General features: G+C 41.4%; 1 protein-coding gene across 4 annotated transcripts in view; it reads right to left on the bottom strand.

Annotated features, from left to right (window-relative positions):
* Positions 1–22,834, bottom strand: part of CEP295 (centrosomal protein 295) — a 627,693-nt gene that overhangs the window by 576,502 nt on the left and 28,357 nt on the right. For 3 of the 4 annotated variants that reach the window (XM_078656962.1, XM_078656963.1, XM_078656964.1), the window contains exons 1-5: positions 13,963–14,110; positions 12,264–12,412; positions 11,320–11,466; positions 9,433–9,569; positions 1,488–1,688 (exon numbers count right to left, since the gene is read on the bottom strand). In XM_078656962.1, the coding sequence (XP_078513088.1) occupies positions 1,488–1,688; positions 9,433–9,555 (324 nt within the window). In that variant the 5' untranslated portion in view covers positions 9,556–9,569; positions 11,320–11,466; positions 12,264–12,412; positions 13,963–14,110. Of the gene's footprint in view, positions 1–1,487; positions 1,689–9,432; positions 9,570–11,319; positions 11,467–12,263; positions 12,413–13,962; positions 14,111–14,931; positions 15,073–16,626; positions 16,775–18,607; positions 18,686–19,445; positions 19,545–22,834 lie in introns of those variants that run through there. The other variant, XM_078656965.1, reaches the window with a different exon arrangement.

Here is a 22,834-nt window from a genome sequence, read left to right as displayed (position 1 = left end):
GCCTGCTATTCAATGGTTTGCAAAATTGTTAGATGGAGCTGATGGCTCTAATATGTAAGAGGTGGGTCAACTTAGGGGGTCAGATGGGGAAAGGCGCGGCTGTTAGCTGTGGCTCGGCATATGCATGGGAAGTGAACATGGAGGAGGCTGGCAGAGCAGAAGTATCTGGTCGGTCGGTGTGTGGAACTGTATGCAACTGTTGAGGTGTGCTGGGCCTTGATTGTGTAGTTCTTTGCAAATGTGTATGAGGAGCATGAAAGAACGCATTTGTAGATAAAGAACCAGCAGATGTCATTTAGGTGTTTGTATATATGAATGACTCTAGCTACCACATTCAATAGGACTTTGGGTGTGCAGCAGGAGTGGTCTGAAGAGTTTGTTAATTAATTTAAGGGTATGGAAGCAGGTGGATGAGGCAGTGCCAACTTGACTAGACATTGAGATTTGATTGTCAATCATGATACATAGATTCTTGGTCGAGTTGGACAGACTGTGTCAGCCTAAAGTCAGACCAAGGATCAAAGAGGTGTCTTTCCCGAATAGGAGCACTTTCTTTTGTAAATGTTGAGTTTTAAGTAGTTGGTTTTCATCTAGTTTGCGATGCTGTACACGCAGATGAAGGTTGTTCGGGTGTTTGAGGGGTCTTCTGAGAGAGAGAGGATCAGTTGGGTGTTGTTGGCGTAAGAGATAATGCTGAGCCCATGAGCACAAAGGCTGGTGGTGAGAGGGGTCATGTAGATGTTGAAAAAAGTTGGGCTAAGTAAGGACATTGAGGGACCCCACAAATCAAATTTGAAGCAGTGGATGTGTACAGGCCTAAGTTGACTTCTTTTGTACATCCTGAAGGGAAGGAGCTTCCCATCAGAGTGCCTGTCTGCGGATTCAGATCTCATGTGACGTTTGATGAGAACGGGGTGGAAAACTGTGCTGAGATCAGCCAAGATAGAGTAAGATGTCACACTAAACATTTGCATCATTATGCCACCCTTTAAAATGCATAAAAAGATTAACGCCATAAGTCCTGTCCATAAACTAACCAATAAAGTGGACAGTGTCAGACCACTGTAATACTTCTGGTAGGAAAATAGTGATATGCGAACTATATTCTTCACAACTACCATGAAATAGACCTCCTAAGGTCCACCAGGATACGGGTGGGGAGTGTTGCCCAGTGGCCCAAATAATAAGGTGGGGTCTGAGGTTCAAACATAACCACTACTTATTTTATGATATGTTGCTGAATTTCCTATTTTTGGGTAAAACAGTACTAGTATACTTACTGATCTGTTCATCTTAAGCGTTTTAGGATGACAAATGTATGAAAAGCACATGTGCTTTTCATACATTACTCATCTTGTAATAAGCCAATACAGAGTAAATAATTCCTTCATTGAAACATGCTAATACTTAATCTGATTACAGGCTTTGTCTGACACTTCAAACACCTTAGTATAACTTTGCATCACAAGCAATACAAAAGAGCTTACATTCTCCTTGGCATGCTGATGCCCTTCACCCACAGCCTTCAAGCTTGATTGATAAAGCTTTTCTAAAGCTTTGATCTTCTGAGCTTGTGCTTCCTTCCACTCAGCCTTCAGCTCTTCAGCCAAATGATGGAGCTGTTGATCTCTTCTGTTTTTGACCTCTTCGCGGATTTGCAAGGCAATATACTTCTCCTGCTCCCGAACCTAGAGCAAAAAACTGAATTCAGCCACTGCTTGAGACTATTGTTAAACGATTTCTCAGGTTTTAGCAGTATACAAGGGACAAACATGACTGGGCCCCTAGATGTGATCGCATAAAGTATTACTATAGGCTGTTACCCTGCCATCTGCATGGCTCACTATTGGTCTTCCATGCCCCAGAATTTGAGAAATGATAGTGCACATCTGAAATCTTTCAAGCTCTCCCTCGCACCAACTGTATATTCCATTCACAGGATCCCCATAAAAACATACCAATTAGAGTGAGGGGTGATGGGGGGGGGGGAAGACAGGCAGCAATCTGGAATGACCTGTATGCATATTAATCTGTGATTCCTCATTTCTTTCTCAATTGTCCCACCATGCTTTTACTTCTAATTTGCTGTGCAGCCCAAATTCCTCTTCCAGGTACCCCTTGATGTCTATCACAACCTCACCCACTACTTTCAGGATCTTTGCATCAGAGTTGCTCCTAAAGACGACTGAACAGAATTTCTATTTTATCCCAAATCGTTTTTTTTCTCCTATCTTGAACCCCCTTTCCATTTATCATTCGCTAACCAACAGCTATACTTGGAAACCATACCCTGATCTTCTTTCCCTATGCTTTTGCATTCAGTCTCACACCAATGCCCTGTCTTCACATTCTCCACATTTTACCACCAATGCACCCTGCCCCACCAGTTTTCCTGAACCCTACAATGACTAGAAGTACATTGAAGTAACAGTCCTGTCTCCCCTCTGGTCCTGTCACAGTGCTTAACTCACTGTGTGTAATCTTGCTCTTGTGCTGCTTTGGTCAAATGGCAGTGTATTGGTACCACATAAACCGTATAAAATAAAAAAGCTACAAATCTGGATTCTAAAATGCGTGAAAAACCCCACTGACTCTGGGCCAAGTAAGCAAACAATATGCAGAAAATGAAAACAAGTTACTTACCTGTAACTACGGTTATCCAGTATTGGTATCTTTCATAGATTCACATGCCTGAATCATTCCCCGTCGACGAGGCGGGAGTCCCACGGTAAATAAAAAGCAGTGCAAAAAGCACTTTGTAGTAGTAGTAGGCCCTAGGAATAGGCCTGAGGCCTAAATTATAGTAGCCTATCTACCTCATTATGTAAAAAAGACCAAAGTCTTTGCTCCAACCAATCAGCTCACAGCACCCTCCAGAACCCTCTCTGCAGAGCCAGCTCTCCTCAGATTTTCGTAGCACAAGTGGGAACAAGTATCCCAATCTTATAGAACTGACTCTCCGGGGAGGAGGGTGGGTGCATGTGAATCTATGAAAGATACCAATACTGGATAACCGTAGTTACAGGTAAGTAACTTGTTTTCTTATCCAGTATTGGGGTATCTTTCATAGATTCACATGCCTGAATCAGAATAGCAAGCAGTAAACCTGGCAAAGTCGGTTGCGGATGGTGGGAGACTTATTGTAGTGCACCCCCATGAATGTACCGTTAACAACCAACAATCTGCTAAAGATTGACCTATTAACAAGTCATCTTCCGAACCAACATAGAAATCATGCAATTTCCTACAGGAAAGGAACCTTAGTATCATAGAAACTCAGTATATGATAACACATGTCTGTATATTATAAACAACAAATTGAATTGTATGTACTTTTTAAGAAATAAGCCAACGTTAGAACCTGAATGTATTCCTATGGAAACATGTGGCGTAAAAACGGTTCGGCCCACTGCCGCATCATTCTGATTTGCTGATTGTAGGCAGTAATGTTTTGTAAACACGTGGACATTCTTCCATGTCGCAGCACGGCAAATGTTTTCAAGCGTCACCCCTGCAAACAAAGCTGCAGATGCTGCCACAGCTCTTGTGGAATGAGATCGAACAGACCTTGTCAATGGTCGGTTAGCCTTGATTTGACAGAACTGGATGGCAGAGGCTATCCATCTAGAAAACGTAGCTTTAGTGACCGCTATACTCAATGTAATCTGGCCATAAGTCACAAACAGATGATCTGATTTTCTAAAAGTGAGGCGTTCCTTATAGTGAAAACTTCGATTTCACGAACCCTTTTTTCCGAAGTAAGAACCAGTAAATGGGCAACCTTCCAGGTGAGGAATCTGAGAGCTGGTTTATGGATCAGCTCAAATGTACACTGCATTAACCGCACTAGCAATGCAGAGTGCTCACTCTGGGAGGGTGCTCGCACTGGAGAGAAAAGGCTCGGAAAAGCCCTTTCATAAACTATCTGACAAGCACCGAAGAGCGGAAAAAAGAAAATTTTAACATTTCCTAATTCTGGAAAGAGCAGCAAGACGCATTTTGTTTGTTGAAGAAAAAACTAAGCCCAGACTTGGCTAGAAGAGCAGATAATGGAGAACTTGTTCTGCAGTAACTGTAATTGAGTGAATTGCTAACACCTCACACTAACCGCAAAATCGCTTCCATTTGAGGCGATAAGCATTAATTGTCACACGGGCACGAGAATTGGCCAAAATTTCACAACAGTTCTTTGAAACGTTGATGCCCTTGAACTCTAACAAATGACAAGCTGTGCGTGCAATAGTAATGACCGTGGATCCAGACGAACCACTTGATCTCCGTCCCCTGACAATATCGTAGGCCCAAGCCGCAGCCGAATGGGCTTGTCTATAAACAATAGCAGAAGTTCCGAGAACCAATATTGGCCAACGGGGTGCAATTGAAATCAGATGGTAACCTTGCAGCTTCATCTTGCAGAACACCTTCAGAACCAATGGTATTGGGGAAAAACTCATACGCACAAACCCCTGACCCTTGCAAGGACAGGGCATTCCTTTTTGATTCTTGTTAAGGAAACCTGCTGGCATAATATCGGCCGTCCGTGTTCTCTCTGAATGCAAATGGATCTCGTGCCAGATTAACCCAAACTTGGAAAAAACTGGGTTCACCTGTCCCTTTTCCGGCGTCCACTCGTGACAGTCCGACTGAGACATGCTCAGAGCATTGTGGAGAGCCCTGACTTGTTCGGCTCTCAAGACATCTTGTGCAATGCAACTACTTCGCACAATTCCTGAACCTCTTGCGAGAGTATAGCAGATGTAGTTTCTCCTTGTGTATTGATATAAGACATGCGGATGGTGTTTGCGGTCTGTACTGGCACAGACAAACCCTCAATCCTCAAGCAAAATGCTTGGGGGGACAGAACAGCAATGTGGAGCTCAAGCCTGTTGATCTGCTGTTGTCGTTGTCTTTGAGACTATGTACCTTGAATTCCGCAAATCCTGACGATGACCTCCCCATCCTTCAATGGAGGCATCAATCGTTAAAACAAACCCTGAAATGGTTTGCAGGAACGTGCGACCCTGGGCAATATTCTCTGTCTGCGACCAGCAATGTACAGATTGATCATGCACGGCGTAACCTTGATGGTATTGTCGAACGAACCCATTGGTTATTGATCTTCAAACTGTAGTGCTTTCAGAAAAGGTGTCATTTTGAGCCATGCTAATGGTATGAGATGTATCGCTGAAGAGCACATCATCAGGAACGAAACAAACATTTGAACTGAAACTGACCTTATGAAGTTAACCTTGCCCCTTTTTGAAAACACAACTGGTGGTCGTGTGACCAGAATGCTTTGTTGTGGATTGTGTCTAAACCTGCTCCGAGAAAATAAATTTACTCGGAGAGGACCTAACTGCAATATGCTGTCGTTGAGAATCAGCCCCAGAGAAAAAATGAGATGGGTACATCTACTGTGGCAATCTTGATTTCGTGTTCAGAAGGACCTTTAAGCAGCCAATCGTCTAGAGAAGGGAACACTTGCATTCCTCAAGATCTCAATGCTGCTGCCACTAGTACCAAATACTTCGTGAAAGGCTCTTGGTGACGACTCGGCCCAAACGGGAGCACTACGCACCTATAATGGGCGTCAGCCGCGTGAAAGCGAAAATATTCGTGCTGTCTGGGGTGGACAAGTATGTGGAAAATCGCACCCTCTCCATCCAGAGAAGCCATAAAATATCCTTTGTTTAAATAACATAATTGTTGTGAAAACGAGGGGGAGGGGGAACCCCTGGGCAGAGTAGTATATGGCTGATTGATGAATTCCAGGGAGTGGCCATTTGTTACTAGGTTTAGAACACATTGGTCAGATATAGTTGCTTGTTGCTTGGAAACAAAAACCTGAAACCTTCGGGACCACGCGAGAAAAGGATAAAATGATGATTGGAACCTTGTGGTGATCATGGCCTCCTGTTAGTGTCTCAATCTAGATACTTATATCTCGTTCGTGACGGGAGAAAGTAGACAGACTATCTACGGAAAGATGCCTGGCTGCAAGGCTGTACTGAGATTGATACTGTTCATCCGATTGGTTTTGGTATCTTCCTCTTGATGAAAAAACCCCTTCATCACGCTTCACTGAAAGATCCGCGCCCATATTAAAGGGTGCTTAATGATCGTGCATGATCAGTGCCCGGTTTATAACTAAGGGGGCTTCATTCAAATGTTTAGCAAACCGACAACTCTTCATCATAGGCCATGCCTAGAAACTTCGCTCAGGGCTGAAGGTCGCGGCTTTAAGCCATTCCTGGCGTGCACCTTCCAACAGAATCTTTCCTGCATCCCGCTTTCGGTCCTCAGGAATGAGGTCATTGAAATTCGCTATGTCCAACCACATTGGACGATCATAGAAACCGATCAAGGATAAAAGATTGTCAGCTCTACCTAGAGGCCACTGCCAAAGTAGAGAAATTATTTTTATATACATATATATATATATATATATATATATATATATATATATATATATATATATATATATATATATATATTTTTTTTTTTTTTATATATAAGGTTCAGACGACATCCTTCTTTGTAAGGCGGTGTGGAGATAGGTATTGCAGGATTTTAGATTGCTAATGAGCAGTCTGTGAAGTTACTGAATCTGGTCGAATGGTGGCCTATCAGATTGGATGGGCTGCTAGTAAGTACACATCATTTCTATTCTATGCGCAGAAAAAACGGCTGGAATAGACTTAGTCTATTATACGTCCCTCTCTCGTGATGCATACCTCCTCAAAATCATGAAGGATATATTCTGTTTGCCTGTAGTTGGCAGTGAAAATCTAGCTGTTGCCCACTACGTTAAGAATATATATGCTGCTCTTACCGCTGAAGCCATCTCAGCCAATCTCATGATAGACATTGTCGTAGACATGGTCATGTAAGCGGGGTAATTGCAGACTAGCACGACGTCATAGATGACCGTCATGAGCAACCCTTCCAAACGAGGCTGTCAGACGACAGCCATATACAATGCCATTGAAGATGAGGCATTCATAAGTGAGGGTATCCGTAGATGAGGGTAACAAATGGGGCCATTTGCCCTTCGTAGATGAGGCCATCGGTAGATGCGGCCATTGGTAGATGAGATCATCAGGAGATGAGGCCATTGGTAGATAAAACCATTGATAGACAGAGACATTGATAGACTAGGTCATTGGTAGACGAGGCCATTATAAGACAAGGCCAATGGCATACAAGGCCATTATTCGAGCAAGCCCTTTACAGAGGAAGTTATTGGTAGACGAGGCCATTGGAGGTAAACGTGGCCATTGGTAAACGTGGCCATTGTTAGTGAATGATGCTGTCATAGAAGACAGTCATAGCAATACCATCATAGATGAGGTTAAAATAGGTGATATCCTCCGTAGATGAGGCACTCATAGATGAGGCAATTGAATGATCGTCAGCCATAGATGATACCATGCATAGATGAAGCCATGTGTAGTATAGACCATGCACAAATGAGGCCATATGTATATGAAGCTACCTTGATAAAGCTGTTATAGACGTCCGTCGTAGCTAGGCATTGCCATAGTAGATGACACTATCAAAGATCAGCAGTCAGATATGAGGCCGTCATCAATGTGCGGCCGTCGTAGACGAGGCATGTCGTAGACGAGGCATGTCGTAGACGAGGCCCATCGTAGACGAGGTCCATCGTAGACGAGGTCCATCGTAGACGAGGCCCGTCGTCGACGACCGTCGTAGACGAGGCCCGTCGTCGACGACCGTCGTAGACGAGGCCCGTCGTCGACGACCGTCGTAGACGAGGCCCATCGTAGACGAGGCCCGTCGTCGACGACCGTCGTAGACGAGGCCCGTCGTAGACGACCGTCGTAGACGAGGCCCATCGTCGACGACCGTCATAGACGAGGCCCGTCGTCGACGACCGTCATAGACGAGGCCCGTTGTCGACGACCGTCATAGACGAGGCCAGTCGTCGACGACCGTCATAGACGATGCAGTCGACGACGACCGTCGTAGACGAAGCCGTCGTCGACGACCGTCGTAGACGAGACTGTCGTCGACGACCACCGTAGATGAGGCGGTCGTCAACAACCCTCGTAGAAGAGGCCATCGTCGACGACCATCAAGGAAGAGGCCGTCGTCGACGATCATCGTAGATGAGGATCATTTTGGTGAGGCAGAAATATTAGACATGGAGATATTTGGTATATACTCCTAATGTCTGGTCAAAAGGGCTTCCCTGATGTAGTGTCAGGGATGAAAAAAGGGTGTTGTATCCTCTGTGAGAAGTGCCTATAAAGACTCAAGGTGAATCTTATGGCTTTTATGCGCGCCCTCAGTAGCGCGACTTCTCCCTTCGACCTCACCTCATCCTCCTCAGAAGTGGCAGGTTTTTATGCGCGCCCTCAGTAGGCTCCTGGCGCGACTTCTCCCCTCAGAAGTGGGCGGTAAAAGTCTCTGACCCAAAGCGGCCTCATCTCTCAGAACGTGAGAGTTATTGAGGAAAAGGTTAGACATAAATCATAGTCTATTACCTTGTTTACTGCCATTCTGCCATATTATCACCTTAATTGGGTCAGAGAAATGAAGTATGAGCTTGTAATCCAAAAAGAAGTAAAACTGAAGAAAAAACTGAGCAGAGCTCAGGGAGACTCCCTTCACCCACGACGTGCGGTGAAAATCTGAGGAGAGCTGGCTCTGCAGAGAGGGTTCTGGAGGGTGCTGTGAGCTGATTGGTTGGAGCAAAGACTTTGGTCTTTTTTACATAATGAGGTAGATAGGCTACTATAATTTAGGCCTCAGGCCTATTCCTAGGGCCTACTACTACTACAAAGTGCTTTTTGCACTGCTTTTTATTTACCGTGGGACTCCCGCCTCGTCGACGGGGAATGATTCAGGCATGTGAATCTATGAAAGATACCCCAATACTGGATAACTGGTACAAACACAAAGGCTGCACTCTACATAATTGAGACAAAGGGCCAGTGTTGGGGAACACCTCCTTGATTGCATCAAAAAACGTAAACAGCTAAAGGAGTGTATCAATGGGAAACAATTATGGATTGCAAAAATTGTTTTACGCTTATTAAAATCTTACTATACATCTTTAGGTTCCATTACAAAGGCATGGCCCAGATATTTGGTACACACAGACATCTACAACCAAATATTAAAGATTAGGGACTTCCCAAAATTCACTCTGGAATAAGCACAGTTCTGTATCACTTCTCCTTGGTTTCATGTGTCTGGCTGTCTTCAATGTGGAGATAAATGGCAACTCCCCTTAAATAGAATTTTTAAACGTCCACCGCAAACGTACTGTATGAAACTTCCATGCAAAGTGGGATTGTGCCTATTTTTATGGTTTGACTGATACTTTTGGGAACTCTTATGAAACAGCTGCTTTAGATTGGGTGAACTATTTAGCACGACAATGTTTATTATTTAGCCTTCTACCTGCTGTAATCGCAACTTCCGTCTTCTTTCAACTTCCGCTTTTATAATCAAGGCCTCTTCATTTGGACTGAGCCTCAGGCTCCCAACCTTAGCCACTTTCCTCTTCATTCTCTCCGACTGCATTAACACTTGAAGTCCTGCATAGAAGTAGTTCAGCAGAAATCTATTAGAAAATTGGGTTTTACAGATGCTAATTTGCATTCCTATCCCAAAGACCGGTTTAGGTTCAGAAGAACTGATACAAAAAATAAATGTCGTTAATAGGACTATATTTTTCCTCATTCAAAGATATACATTTTTAAAAAACATTTGGTGCCCTCCTTTTTCATATTCAAAGAATCTGTATGAGAAACTGAGCGGTCGTCTCAATCATGTGTTGCTACCAAAGTGTCACTATTAATTAGGATCGCAGAATGCCAGATTCAGATCTTGGATGGACACAGAGGGGAAGGAAAAAAGGAGTAAATTGCACAATGAATATAATATAACAACAACTAAGCTTTTGCCACTGTCAGGTATGAGGTGGAGTCATGACTTCTGTGAGATGAAGTCTGGAGAAGATCATGGTGTCCTTCGCTTAACAATCATAATAATAAATAGCATATCACTTTAGTGGATCTGCATGTAAGTTCAGGCCATGCTGTACTTTCATTTGTAGAAGTTATGGACAAAGAGTACGCACCCCAAATCAGCAAACAAAGGTTGAATTAGTGCCTATAGAGAAAATCTTACTAAATGGGCATTGAGTGAGGTATCAATTGATTCTACTGTAAAGTCACTTCAGAATGAATGAGATTACCTCTAATGTAACAATAACATTTACAATTCAGTGTAATAATAAAAGTGTAAATATGTTGCACTTTTATACTGGTTTCCACTTTCCACAAACATGTATTATTGACTGTCATTTATTTTCAATGACATACCCACATTTATAATAATAATTTTAAAAAAATTAAATAAAAAATAAAAAACCTCAGGGGAACCTTTCATCCCCCTTCAGGTAAAACTGGAACCAATTTAGCCGTGTTAATGAGCACAAGGCTAGAGGCATGCAGTGCTTGCACCTGTGTCAATACTAACTACTCCCCATCCCTTTCAATCCACTTCACACCTATTTTCCACAAATAAGAAAAATATTTTCCAAGTACAAATAAGAAGGTCGGGGAGGCAAATGAGTGTCTGTTGGTAACTCGGAGAAGAGTTTTAGTGTTATCAGTTACCACTTGTTCTTAAGGAAGACTCTAAATAGAAATGTTCTTTAGAAACCAACAAAGACGCCTAAATTGGCTTTGTCCCCTAATAAAATAGTAAAAAAATCAAAGCAAGTGGTTTACATAAAGAAAGACCTTGAATGTTTGAATCTGGGGTTTGCCAATGTAGGCCTGGGTGGGGGAGAAGAGGTGGGGAAGTATCATGCCAGGTTTTAGCATAACCACTATGCAAACAATGCCCAATTAGGTTGTATGTAAATGCATTTCACAGGAATAGAGTAAGAGTCTGTAATGGCTCCTACCCACGCAGACCTCTGCAGATAAACTCTTGGTCTAAATCCTTTAGCTGGCTGGATTTATGTAAGAAAGTCTAGATTCTCAGCCTACAAGGGCAGAGTTTGAACACCTTTGGCAGGCTCTGAATGGGGAGCGAGGGCGTGGGGAATAAAAGCCTGTGGGATCTTTACCTTTGAAAAACCCTTAGAAACGTATCTTTTCAGTATCCATCACTATTCAGACTTGACCTTGGCCTTTCAAACTCTCAATGTATCACTAGGTTGATCTTTCAATTCCCAGTATGCTACTGAACTGCTGAATGTGAACAAGAATTTTTTTTACGTTTTACCTTAATCATTAGCGAATATGGTTTACTTTTTGAAAAGATAATTATTACCTGAAGTTGCAAAACACCAATCTGATTTCCAATCTGTCAATCCACCTCCTCAACAGGTAAAATCTTCCAGGAGTAAGTTGTAACGATGCCTCCTCAGAATGAACGTTTAACAAGGTTAGCTGCCTGATCAAGTCAGATAAACACTACCTATTTTTAAAAACAAAAACTCAGTCAGTTACAAATTGATAACATCTGCAGGCCAAGCATATGAAATACACTGAGCTCAGTTCAAGTGTAGGAAGCTTCATAGTTCGAAAACTCTGAAAATGAAAACTCATCATTGCTCAGTTTGTCATTACACAGGAGTCTCACTGAGACAGCTAACACATAGCACACAAGCAGCCATTCACACGCACACACACACACACACACACACACACACACCTGCCAATATCAAATCACAACAAAACAACAATGCATTCTGAGCTCAGTTCAAGTGTAGGAACAGTCATTGTCCGAAGAGGTGGGGAAATATCATGCCAGGTTTTAGCATATCCACTATGCAAACAATACCCATTTAGGTTGTATGTAAATGCATTTCACCGAAATAGCTTAGAAATCTGTAATGGCTCCTACCTACGCAGACCTCTGCAGAGGAACTCTTGGTATAAATCCTTTAGCTGGCTGGATTTATGCGAGAACGTTTATATTCTAAGCCTAAAAGGGCAGAGTTTGAACACCTTTGGCAGGCTCTGAATTGGTGGGGGGTGGGGGAGAATCACAGCCTGTGGGATCTTTACTTTTGAAAAACATATAGAAACTGATCTTTTCAGTATCCATCTCCATTCAGACTTAACCTTGGCCTTTCAAACTCTCAATGTACTACTAGTTTGATATTACAGTTCCCAGTATGCTACTGAACTGCTGAATGTTAACAATATTTTTTTAAGTTTTACCTTAATCATTAGCGAATATGGTTTACTTTTTGAAAAGATAATTATTACCTGAAGTTGCAAAACACCAATCTGATTTCCAATCCATCAATCCACCTCCTCAACAGGTAAAATCTTCCAGGAGTAACAGTTGTAACGATGACTCCTCAGAATGAACGTTTAACAAGGTTAGCTGGCTGATCACATCAGATAAGCAGTACCTATATTTAAAAACAAAAACACAGTCAGATACAAATTGATAATATCTGCAGGCCAAGCATATGAAATACACTGAGCTCAGTTTAAGTGTAGGAAACTTCATAGTTCGAAAACTCTGAAAATTAAAACTCATCATTGCTCAGTTTGCATTACACAGGAGTCTCACAGAGACAGCTAGCACGCAAGCAGATATTTACATACACACACACACACACACACACACACACACACACGCGCGCGCACGCAGACACTCAACTGCCAATATCAATCACAACAAACCAACAATGCATTCTGAGCTCAGTTCAAGTGTAGGAACAGTCATTGTCCGAGAACTCTGTTTACGTGTAGTCATCATCGCTCAGTATGCACAGAGTAACAGCAAACACAAGCTTAAATAAATGTGTGCTATTAGATGCAATCTTACCAAATGGGCATTAAGTGAGGAACCAATTGATTCTACTGTAAAGTCACTTTAGAATGAAGTAGACAGGCTCTGATATGGCAATAACATTTACATTTCAGTGTAATAATAAAAAATAAATTAATATGTTGCACTTTCATACTGGTTTCCAATTTCCATAAACATGTTTTATTGGCTGTCATTTATTTTTAATGGCATAGACACATTTATAATAAGAATAAATTTTTTTTTTAAATCTCAGGGGAACCTTGCATCCCCTTAGGGCAAAACTGGAAACAGTTAAGCAGTGTTAATGACTACCAGGCGAGAGGAATGCAGTGTTGCACCGGTGTCAATACTAACTGCCCCCATCCCTTTCAACCAACTGCACAACTTTTTGTCCAAAAAAGAAAAATAATTGCAAGTACTAATAAGAAGGTTGGGGCGGCAAAAGAGTGTCAGTTGGCAACTAAGAAGAGGTTTCGAATGATCAATTACTACTTGTTCTTAAGGAAGACTCTTGTTCGTCTAAATAGAAATGTTCTTTAGAAACCCAGACAGAAGTCTAAATTGACTTATTCCCGCTAATAAAAGTGTAAATAATCCAGGCAAGTGGTTTATGTAAAGAAAGACCTTGAATGTGTGAATCTGGAGGTAGCCAATATAGGCCTGGGTGGGGGAGAAGAGGTGGGGAAATATCATGCCAGGTTTTAGCATAACAACTATGCAAACAATGCCTATTTCGGTTGTATGTAAATGCATTTCACCGGAATAGCGTAAAGGTCTGTAATGCCTTCGACCGACGCAGACCTCTGCAGATCAACTCCTGGTGTAAATCCATTAGCTGGCTGGATTTATGCAAGAAAGTCTGGATTCTCAGCCTAAAAGGGCAGAGTTTGAACACCTTTGGCAGGCTGTGAAAGGTGGTGGGGGAGAGGGGAAATCAGAGCCTGTGGGATCTTTACTTTTGAAAAACCTTTAGAAACTTATCTTTTCAGTATCCATCACTATTCAGACTTGTCTCAATGTATCACTAGGTTGATCTTTCAGTTCCCAGTATGCTACTGAACTGCTGAATGTGAACAAATTTTTTTAAAGTTTTACCTTAATCATTAGCAAATATGGTTTACTTTTTGAAAAGATAATTATTACCTGAAGTTGCAAAACACCAATCTGATTTCCAATCCGTCAAAACACCTACTCAAAAGGCAAAATCTTCCAGGAGTAACAGTTGTAATGATGCCTCCTCAGAATGACGTTGAACAAGGTTAGCTGGCTGATCAAGTCAGATAAACACTACCTATATTTAAAAACAAAAACACAGTCAGATACAAATTGATAACATCTGCAGGCCAAGCATATGAAATACACTGAGCTCAGTTCAAGTGTAGGAAGCTTCATAGTTCGAAAACTCTGAAAATGAAAACTCATCATTGCTCAGTTTGTCATTACACAGGAGTCTCAGAGAGACAGCTAACACATAGCACACAAGCAGCCATTCACACGCGCGCACACACACACACACACACACACACACACACACACACACACACACACACAACTGCCAATATCAAATCACAACAAAAACACCAATGCATTCTGAGCTCAGTTCAAGTGTAGGAACAGTCATTGTCCGAAGAGGTGGGGAAATATCATGCCAGGTTTTAGCATATCCACTATGCAAACAATACCCATTTAGGTTGTATGTAAATGCATTTCACCGAAATAGCTTAGAAATCTGTAATGGCTCCTACCTACGCAGACCTCTGCAGAGGAACTCTTGGTATAAATCCTTTAGCTGGCTGGATTTATGCGAGAACGTTTGTATTCTAAGCCTAAAAGGGCAGAGTTTGAACACCTTTGGCAGGCTCTGAATTGGTGGGGGTGGGGGAGAATCACAGCCTGTGGGATCTTTACTTTTGAAAAACATATAGAAACTGATCTTTTCAGTATCCATCTCTATTCAGACTTAACCTTGGCCTTTCAAACTCTCAATGTACTACTAGTTTGATATTACAGTTCCCAGTATGCTACTGAACTGCTGAATGTTAACAATATTTTTTTAAGTTTTACCTTAATCATTAGCGAATATGGTTTACTTTTTGAAAAGATAATTATTACCTGAAGTTGCAAAACACCAATCTGATTTCCAATCCACCTCCTCAACAGGTACAATCTTCCAGGAGTAACAGTTGCAACGATGACTCCTCAGAATGAACGTTTAACAAGGTTAGCTGGCTGATCACATCAGATAAACAGTACCTATATTTAAAAACAAAAACACAGTCAGATACAAATTGATAATATCTGCAGGCCAAGCATATGAAATACACTGAGCTCAGTTCAAGTGTAGGAAACTTCATAGTTCGAAAACTCTGAAAATTAAAACTCATCATTGCTCAGTTTGCATTACACAGGAGTCTCACAGAGACAGCTAACACACAGCACACAAGCAGATATTTACATACACACACACACACACACACACACGCAGACACTCAACTGCCAATATCAATCACAACAAACCAACAATGCATTCTGAGCTCAGTTCAAGTGTAGGAACAGTCATTGTCCGAGAACTCGGTTTACGTGTAGTCATCATCGCTCAGTATGCACAGAGTAACAGCAAACACAAGGTTAAATAAATGTGTGCTTTTAGATGCAATCTTACCAAATGGGCATTAAGTGAGGAACCAATTGATTCTACTGTAAAGTCACTTTAGAATGAAGTAGACGGGCTCTGATATGGCAATAACATTTACATTTCAGTGTAATAATAAAAAATAAATTAATATGTTGCACTTTCATACTGGTTTCCAATTTCCATAAACATGTTTTATTGGCTGTCATTTATTTTTAATGGCATAGACACATTTATAATAAGAATAAAAAAAAAATTTTAATCTCAGGGGAACCTTACATCCCCTTAGGGCAAAACTGGAAACAGTTAAGCAATGTTAATGACTACCAGGCGAGAGGAATGCAGTGTTGCACCAGTGTCAATACTAACTGCCCCCATCCCTTTCAACCAACTGCACAGCTTTTTGTCGAAAAAAGAAAAATAATTGCAAGTACTAATAAGAAGGTTGGGGCGGCAAAAGAGTGTCAGTTGGCAACTAAGAAGAGGTTTCGAATGATCAATTACTACTTGTTCTTAAGGAAGACTCTTGTTCGTCTAAATAGAAATGTTCTTTAGAAACCCAGACAGAAGTCTAAATGGACTTATTCCCGCTAATAAAAGTGTAAATAATCCAGGCAAGTGGTTTATGTAAAGAAAGACCTTGAATGTGTGAATCTGGAGGTAGCCAATATAGGCCTGTGTGGGGGAGAAGAGGTGGGGAAATATCATGCCAGGTTTTAGCATAACAACTATGCAAACAATGCCTATTTCGGTTGTATGTAAATGCATTTCACCGGAATAGCGTAAAGGTCTGTAATGCCTTCGACCGACGCAGACCTCTGCAGATCAACTCCTGGTGTAAATCCATTAGCTGGCTGGATTTATGCAAGAAAGTCTGGATTCTCAGCCTAAAAGGGCAGAGTTTGAACACCTTTGGCAGGCTGTGAAAGGTGGTGGGGGAGAGGGGAAATCAGAGCCTGTGGGATCTTTACTTTTGAAAAACCTTTAGAAACTTAACTTTTCAGTATCCATCACTATTCAGACTTAACCTTAGCCTTTCAAAGTCTCAATGTATCATTAGGTTGATCTTTCAGTTCCCAGTATGCTACTGAACTGCTGAATGTGAACAAGAATTTTTAAAGTTTTACCTTGATCATTAGCAAATATGGTTTACTTTTTGAAAAGATAATTATTACCGGAAATTGCAAAACACCAATCTGATTTCCAATCCGTCAAAACACCTACTCAAAAGGCAAAATCTTCCAGGAGTAACAGTTGTAATGATGCCTCCTCAGAATGACGTTGAACAAGGTTAGCTGGCTGATCAAGTCAGATAAACACTACCTATATTTAAAAACAAAAACACAGTCAGATACAAATTGATAACATCTGCAGGCCAAGCATATGAAATACACTGAGCTCAGTGCAAGGGTAGGGAGCTTCATAGTTCGAAAACTCTGAAATTGAAAACTCATCATTGCTCAGTTTGCATTACACAGGAGTCTCACAGAAACAGCAAACAAACAGCACACAAGCAGACATTTACACACACACACACACACACACACACAACTGCCAATATCAATCACAACAAACCAACAATGCATTCTGAGCTCAGTTCAAGTGTAGGAACAGTCATCGTCCGAGAACTCTGTTTACATGTAGTCATCATCGCTCAGTATGCACATAATAAATTTACACTTTTACTCCACAAGCAGAATATATGCACATTTTTGTAGAGTTTGCCTGTAAAACATCCACTAGTTCGCTGACAAAGGGAGAGGGGACAAGGCAGGAACATAACAAGGAATGGGAAAGATTTTGATATGTACAAGAGCAAAGTTGTTAGAACAACCTAAACAATACAACTTCTCACAGGAAAATACACCCTTTCTTTCCCCAACAAAGGACATTCCCAAGCTCATCACCTTTTGGTAGCTTGGACAATCTCATGGCTTACTTTACAGAGCGGAGATGGCATGAGGTAACAACTCAAGAAGCAACATTGTTGAGAGAAACTAGAAATCCAAACCAACATGCCATAATTGTACTAAAAACATATAGACTAGATATTGCAATGAAAAAAAAGAGAAAGGCGGGGATTGAACAAGACAAGAAATATTTATTTATTTTCCAGTAAACATTAAGGGGGCCCAAATATTAACATGGGTATCACTAGGGTCAATCTCTGTATTCAAGAAAAGGTTAAATCCTCAGAAGACCAAGCCCTTAACACGACCCAGGACTTACAAATGAGAACTGTCAGCTAATATATATGGCCCAAGCAAGGAGGCCAATACTTTAAGAAGTTATTATCAGACCTGATGTTTGTTACAGAGCAGAAAAATCAGTCAAGCAGGTCAAGTTTTCAGGTGATGTCCGATTACATCCTGTGTCCTTCAATGCAGATATCTCTTTCATTTCAGCATGACAACATGAATTATTAAATATGCAACAAGTGATGAAAGTTTCTTGCATATTCTTCTATTCTGTAAATTTATGATGGAGTTATGATAACCAAGCGGATGCAAAAACATAACAGTGATTGTTTAGTTACTCCAATGATGCCAAAAGCACTGTGACAAGGGCCACTCGAATTATGTGGCAGGGTTGACTAAATTATGCGGCAAAAAAGCGAATTATGCAGCATAATGTGGCATATTTTTATACTATTATTTCATTCTTTTTTTTTTACCAACAGTAATACGGTATGGACATACAGACCTTCTTCCTGCTTCTCAAATGCTGGCTGGGTTTAATACTCCTGATCTACCAAACAGTATAGACGTGTGATCATACAAATCTGGATTATGAAATTTGCCAAATCTCCATGATAGCTTCACTATTCACATCTACCATAGGCTATATTTACAAAGTAAAATTACAATGTCCTTTCTCAGCCAATATACTTTCCCTCTAAACATCTTGCTTGAGTTTACCAAGAGATCACAGTGGGAAATGAGGTCTACTGCAAAGGACAGCCCTGCTCTACTCTGTAAATTGAGGATACAATTTGCCTATTTGTTGTCCTAACTCACAATAAAAACAGAGAATCTTGCCAGAAACAAACTAACCTATACTGCTGCTAGGCACTATTTCTATACATGCATGTACCACAATACATAAATAACAGTAAAAGGGAACATCCAACCCGCCAAAAATCGAAAAAATACAAACCTTCCCCGTAGAGAATAGTAGCAGAAGACTTCATCACGGAATTAAATCACTGTCCAAACCAGCTGACCTGGGAAAACGCTTCAAGGAGAAAGAAAAATGTCATTATATACATGGTGATAGCATTAGATTGCCCTTGAAACACGCAAGCAAATGAGCTCCTTCCAAGTGTAGTGACTTTCATAGCCTAAACAATTGTTTGAAATAAAAGTTCATAATTACACTTGCATTTACTAAGAGACGTATACACACTAATAGATCTTCCATGCAGAAATCCCAAATAAACCAATATACACAGCAATTAATATCCATAGTTATTAAAGCTGCCATTACTAAACAGAATGAACACACCATGCATCCAGAACCTAATTCACATGTATGAACTTGGAGTTGTTTAAAAACGTTGTTGAAATAAACAGATCATTGGGCAGCATGCATTAAAAACAGATTCAAATGTATAAATACACAATACACACAACATATCTACACACCCGTTCCCATATGGCATGAACAACTTCCAATATCATACAACAAACACACTATGTATTCTACGCTCAATTCAAGTCAGAAGCCTTCAAAGATTGTAATCTCAGTTTAATTGCACTATCATTATTCCTCAGCATTACAAGTCAAACACATACTACTCTAACAGCACACAGGTACGCACGTATCTCAATACAGAAAAACATGCATACACACAATCAAACACAACGATCAACCGCATTATGTTTTATCACCTATTTTCTAAATGTTTTATTGCAAAAAATATAAACCTAATAAAGCTTCAACATACGTGAATATCAGAAACAATAAGATAATTCCTATTTTCCATTTTACAAACCTTAAGTCTATATTTCGGATTGTGGTACAAGGCCCCCATTCTTATATCAGCCGTTCAACATGGCACTTGCTGGAATCAGCTGAGGGTGGTTCAATGGGTCTAAAAGTAAAGGTACAAATTAAAATTACGGACATGAAACGCCATTAAGCTCTCATCACACATTTAGACATATTCAGTGCTTTGCTGAATTTAATGTCCTGTCCACATACTACACACCTAAATCATTCCTGTGGATTTTGAGAAATGTAATAATACCACAAATATCTTCATTGGTTGCCACCATCAAAAGACTACCAAGTGAAAATAAAGCCAATAGGTCTCACATTTATAATTCAAAAGTTGACCTGTTTGGCATCTCCAATGTTTGACTGTAAAGAAAGTATTGTTTTAAAATAGTAAAAGAAAAAACTCCAAAATCTCGAAAAAGCAAGTACATAACTTATGATATTTAAAAAAAAAGCATGGTTTGATTTTTCAAATACGATTCAGTCGGAAACAGTGAAGAAAACATCAACAGGATAAGGAAGTTTTAGAATTTAAAGGGAAGCTAAAGCTTGCCATGGCCTACTTTACTTTCCACATGATTCAACCATTTGGTTTCCTGTAGTGAGCCAAGGAGCAGATGTATGGGACTCCAGGCAGAGAATTGTTCTGCTAAGTACACCTTCTGTCTCAGACATCAGCTGAGAGTACAGATCATCAGTCCTTTCCATAACGCTAAAAAAGTCTGTGTGCACCAAAGCTTGAGCTTTCTTGCAATATGTGGACTGCAGAAGATAAAATCAAAACAATCCTTAAAGTCAGCTCTTCAGTCATATCCTGGGGAAAAAATATACCTTGTTGCTGTGTTTCTACAGGAAAGCTGGGAGGTGTGGGGAGCAACGCAGCACAGGAGGTTGTAGGAAGGGGGTGGGGTGGGGATAGGGGTCGGGAATTTGAGGAGGAGAAACAGCACTAGAAGGAGAGAGACACAAAAACCCATGCAAGCTCATGGAGAGTGGCATGAAAATGAAAAAAGTAGTCCCCTAAATGTAACAAGAAGGATACAAGTCAGCCAATAAATAGCCATAAATAGGCTATGCTCCGGGGACAAAGAAACAAAAGAAGAGCAGGATAATCCATTGAATATGAAGCAAGCAAATGAGAGTGACAAAATCAAACACCGGCGTTGGCACTGCATCACCTTGTGATAAATCTTACCATGCAGGGCGACTTCAGGGAGCTCAACATTGAAAAATTTAAAAGAAATTAGCAGATAGGGGGACCAGAGACGTCAAGGTCACTGTGAGGTGCATCATCAAGGAGGACGGGATAAATCAGGAGCGAGAATTGCTGTGATCTCCAGTGAAGTCCTCACACGGATGCCGGAAGCAGAAAGTAAGGAGGGAAAAAAAACACCTCTCACACTGCTGGACAATCCAAACACTGGATTGTTGTCCCATGGGCTGGAAACAAAATGTGACTAAAATTGCCTGCGACCCACACTGATTCATGGGCGCTGACCCAGTTCCTCACTGTGTGTATGTGGACTGAATGATACTACAACAGGCCAATGGCAGAAGGAAGCTGTCCCAAAGCCCCTCGGTGTATGCATTATTATTGACAAATTTATGTCTTAATTTTCTAAGATAACAGGGTGGCAAAGACCGCTAAAATGGTCTCTGGGCCACGCACAAAATGCTGGTAAATGGGTTCATTATCTGGAACCATTCCTTGCTCATGGCCCAACATGGAGCAATAATAGCATGTCTATGCACCAAGCTGTAGTAATGTCATTACTGAATCAGGGAATCACACCTGGATTTAATGTCTACCTCTAAATGAGTCTCTAAAGTGATATTTGAACATAGCCATCTCAAAGTTTTGACTTACTCTGCATACAGTAAAGCATTGTTAAGTTCATTATGAAAATACTTGTCAGAATTTTCTTGAAAGTTCAAAACTGCCTCAGAACATTGGCTAAGAATAATGGCTTGTGGAGTATGCTGAAAAGGTCTTTGAGGAAATATACATTAAAAATAGTTTAGAATATGGCACATACCTAGTTACTGAGAACTGGCCCGCTGTACGTGATGGGGTTTTTACAATGGGTTGTGCTGAAGAAGGTCAGTCAGTGCAAGCACAGATAAAACATCAACTGCAATGGTTTACAACAGAGAGGGTGGGACTGGTTAGAAACTCTTTAGTGGTGATCCAGCACCTGGCAAGCTACTCTGTGGCTAAGTATTGCTTCACGAGTGGTCCTTTTTAGCTCCTTGCAGAAATGGATATGGGATGGAGGCTGGCTACCTGAACTGGGATCTAGTTCTAGAGAATTGGAGCACAATAGAAAAATGCCTGGCATCTAATCTTCCTCTACTACCTTATGGGGGCTATTGCGGGATCAGTAGAAGATGAGGAGAATGGGTCCACCAGACCGCTAACTGCAGGACACTCACTCACTTCTTGGGTCATTTCTGGATTAGGGGCAGGAAAATCATAATTAAGACCTCACATGGCATATAAACCTTGCCTGGTAATGTGTATAGGAAGCTGGCTCTTTATAGTGGGCCAAAACGAGGTACACTGTGTAAAGAGTCCAAGCAAACCCCAATTGGTTTACAGATCCACAAATGATAACCCAAATGCTCTCTTTTGTGGTAGTGTGGGCGAGCAGTTAGGCTTATTGGAGGGCAGTGCTAAGCATTTGTTGTACTCACAGAGACAATGAGACACACTTAAGAATAAATCAGCGACCAATTTAGAAAAATAAGTATTTTTTATTTATATTTTGACATCAAGAACTTTATCAAGTAGGTACTTTTTATAAATATTTAAATTTGCAGGTAAGCAAAGCAGTTACTTAGTTGCACCTTTATGCACAATGATTTCCTATGGGAGAAAAGGCATAGATTCCATACAGGTATTTACGGTCGGCTTCTGGGGGGGGTCTCCTTGGGGTCTTAAGGTTGCAGGGGGCCAAGGTCCAAAGTACCACCAGAAGTTGCTTGCTACTTGCCCTGGGCACCCGGGTGCAGAGGTGCTGGTAAGTTTGGTAGCTGTGTGTGCTACGCCAGTTAGGAGAATGGTGTAGAAACAGGATGCAGGGGGGATTTGGGGACAAGTCCGGGAGCTTCCACAGGGGGCTCAACTCACAAGGGCCTGGGGGACAATGGGGCACAGCAGATTGTTGGTACCAGTGCCAGGGTGCAGACCGGAAAGGTCGGCTGAGCTCTGTGCATCCTAGCGCCTAGCTGCCTTCGGTTGAGTGTGCAAAAATCAGGACTGCTGGGCAACCCTGGAAGTGGGTCTCTGAGGTGCTGGCTTCCCTCGAAGGCTGCTCGGTCTTGGTGTGGGGGGGGAGGGAGGGAATCCAGATTAGACTCACGGGCTGTGCTCGTTTCAAAGGG

This window comes from Lissotriton helveticus, chromosome 8 (genome assembly GCF_964261635.1).
Source record: "Lissotriton helveticus chromosome 8, aLisHel1.1, whole genome shotgun sequence".
Taxonomy (NCBI): domain Eukaryota; kingdom Metazoa; phylum Chordata; class Amphibia; order Caudata; family Salamandridae; genus Lissotriton; species Lissotriton helveticus.
The sequence above is the reverse complement of the archived record's forward strand: the minus strand, read 5'-3'. Positions and strand labels throughout refer to the sequence as shown.